The following is a 2500-nucleotide window of genomic DNA, read 5'->3' as shown; positions in this document are numbered from 1 at the left end:
TGTCTTCTTTGGTACAGAGAGGACCATCCTAAGGACTGATACAAAGTGCAGTGGTGGGTGCGAGAGCCTGCACCCGTTACAAAACGTATGGCAGTATGGTACGCAGAATCCAGCTTTTTAAGCAGGGAGGAAGGAGCAGCATGCATATAGATCACATCGCCATAGTCTAATACAGGCAGAAAGGAACTCTGCACAATTCTCTTCCTGGCTTCAGACGGGAAACATTTCTTTAACCGGAAGAAAAAGCCCAGTTTAGGTCTAAGTTTTCTCAGGTTCCCAATATGAACATCAAAGGCCATCTTTTCATCAATCCATATGCCCAGATATTTATAGGATGTTACTGGTACTTTGTCAAGGCATGTCCCTTCCAGTGTCAGAATCGGAGGGACAGCTGTATTAGCTCGAGAGCGAGAGAAGGTCATGTACTTGATCTTTTTTGCATTAAGGACCAGTCTTATAGCCTTAGCAAGGAGTGTTGCAGTGTATTAAAAGCATCCTGTAGAAGCTCTATGGCCTGAGTTAAAGAGGAAGCCACTGTGTAAACAACTGTATCATCGGCGTATAAATGAAACCGTGCTGGGTTTATCCCATTTCCTAGTTCATTTATAAAGATGGAGAATAAGACAGGGGCCAAAATAGAACCTTGTGGAACACCTTTGTTTACAGTAAGAGCAGCTGAGGTATAATCTTCTACTGAAACACACTGAGTTCTTTCAGATAGATAGTTTTTAAACCAGCTCAAAGCCATTTTACCAAGACCTATGCAGCCAAGCCTCTGCAGTAGCAATGCATGATCCACAGAATCAAAGGCTTTAGACAGATCAACAAACAATGCTGCACAGTGTTTTTTCTTGTCCAGTGCTTCAATTATGTCATTTGAGACTAGCATAGTCGCTGAAGTAGTACTATGGCCTGATCTGAAGCCTGACTGAGACTCGTTAAGAATATTATGGTCAGTTAGAAACTTTTTCAGTTGTTCGTTTACAAGAGATTCAAAGACTTTGGCCATTACAGACAGTCTGGAAATAGGGCGATAATTATTTAGGTCAGAGGGGGTCTCCGCCCTTTAACAAGGGGAGAACCATGGCCGACTTCCATGAGCTAGGTAATTTACCAGCACAAAGACTGAGATTCAAAATAGAGGTTATGGGTTCTGCAATCATACCTGCAGCAACTTTGAAGAAGAACGGCTCTATCTTGTCTGGGCCTGAAGATTTCTTTACATCTAGGCTCATTAAAGCTTTGTGAACCTGAGAGGTCAAGATGGGGGCAAAGGTGAACAGTTGATCAGGGTCAAGTGGCGGAGGACCTGGCTCTCCTTCTGCAGCGATCATCCCTGAGTTGCTAGAATCAAAGATTGAGCCAGCAGAAATAAAATGATTATTAAAGCTGTCTGCAATATCCATTTTGCCCTTGATTTCACTCTGATTTACCCTTAAGAGATCAGGAAGGCTGTTTGGAGTGATAGAACCTGAGGAGGATTTAACAAGTTTCCAAAACTTGGGTCAGTGTGTGTAGGGTTAGGGGTCAGGGGGTCAGGGGTCAGGGTCAGTGTCGTCTCACCAGCTTGCAGCCAGAGAGCTCGTCCAGCAGCGCCATGAGGACCCGTCCATCCTGGATGTCCCGGAACAGGTCCTGCACCTCCATCTTGGGGTCGCACTGAGAAGGAGAGGAGAGGAGGAGGTCAGGTCGAGGAGAGGAGGAGAGGAGAGGAGAGGAGAGGAGGAGGAGGAGGAGGAGGAGGAGGAGGAGGAGGAGAGGAGGTCAGGTCCAACAGAGGAGGAGAGGAGGAGAGAGGAGGAGGAGGAGAGGAGATAGGAGGAGAGGAGATAGGAGGAGAGGAGGAGAGGAGGAGGAGAGGAGGTCAGGTCCAACAGAGGAGGAGAGGAGGAGGAGAGGAGAGGAGGAGAGGAGAGGAGGAGAGGAGGAGGATAGGAGGAGGAGAGGAGGAGAGGAGGAGAGGAGGAGGGGAAGAAGAGGTCAGGTTGCCCAGAGGAGGATAGGAGAGGAGAAGGAGGAGAAGAGGAGAGGAGAGGAGGAGAGGAGGAGGAGAGGAGAGGAGGGGAGAGGAGAGGAGAGAGGAGAGGACAGGAGAGGAGGAGGAGAGGAGAAGAGAGGAGAGGAGGAGGAGAGGAGAGGAGAGGAGAGGAGAGGAGAGGAGAGGAGAGGAGAGGAGATGAGAGGAGGTCTCCAGGAGGAGGAGGGGAGAGGAGAGGAGAGGAGAGGAGAGGAGAGGAGAGGAGAGGAGAGGAGAGGAGGTCTCCAGGAGGAGGAGGGGAGAGGAGAGGAGAGGAGAGGAGAGGAGAGGAGATGAGAGAGGAGAGGAGGAGAGGAGAGGAGAGGAGAGGAGAGGAGAGGAGAGGAGAGGAGAGGAGAGGAGAGGAGAGGAGAGGAGGTCTCCAGGAGGAGGAGGGGAGAGGAGAGGAGAGGAGAGGAGAGGAGAGGAGATGAGAGGAGAGGAGAGGAGAGGAGAGGAGAGGAGAGGAGAGGAGAGGAGAGG

At 50.0% G+C, this 2500-nt stretch overlaps 1 protein-coding gene across 1 annotated transcript in view; it reads right to left on the bottom strand.

Moving 5' to 3' along the window:
* clmna (calmin a) overlaps window positions 1-2500 on the bottom strand; it is a gene marked incomplete at its 5' end in the record, with an annotated part of 24678 nt that overhangs the window by 22103 nt on the left and 75 nt on the right. Inside the window, 1 exon segment of the mRNA XM_084310354.1 lies at window positions 1564-1659. Within this exon segment, the coding sequence (XP_084166480.1) occupies window positions 1564-1659 (96 nt within the window).

The sequence above is a fragment of the Notolepis coatsorum genome (assembly GCF_963971535.1).
Source record: "Notolepis coatsorum genome assembly, chromosome: 3".
Lineage (NCBI taxonomy): Eukaryota > Metazoa > Chordata > Actinopteri > Aulopiformes > Paralepididae > Notolepis > Notolepis coatsorum.
This window is presented reverse-complemented; position numbering and strand designations above follow the sequence as displayed.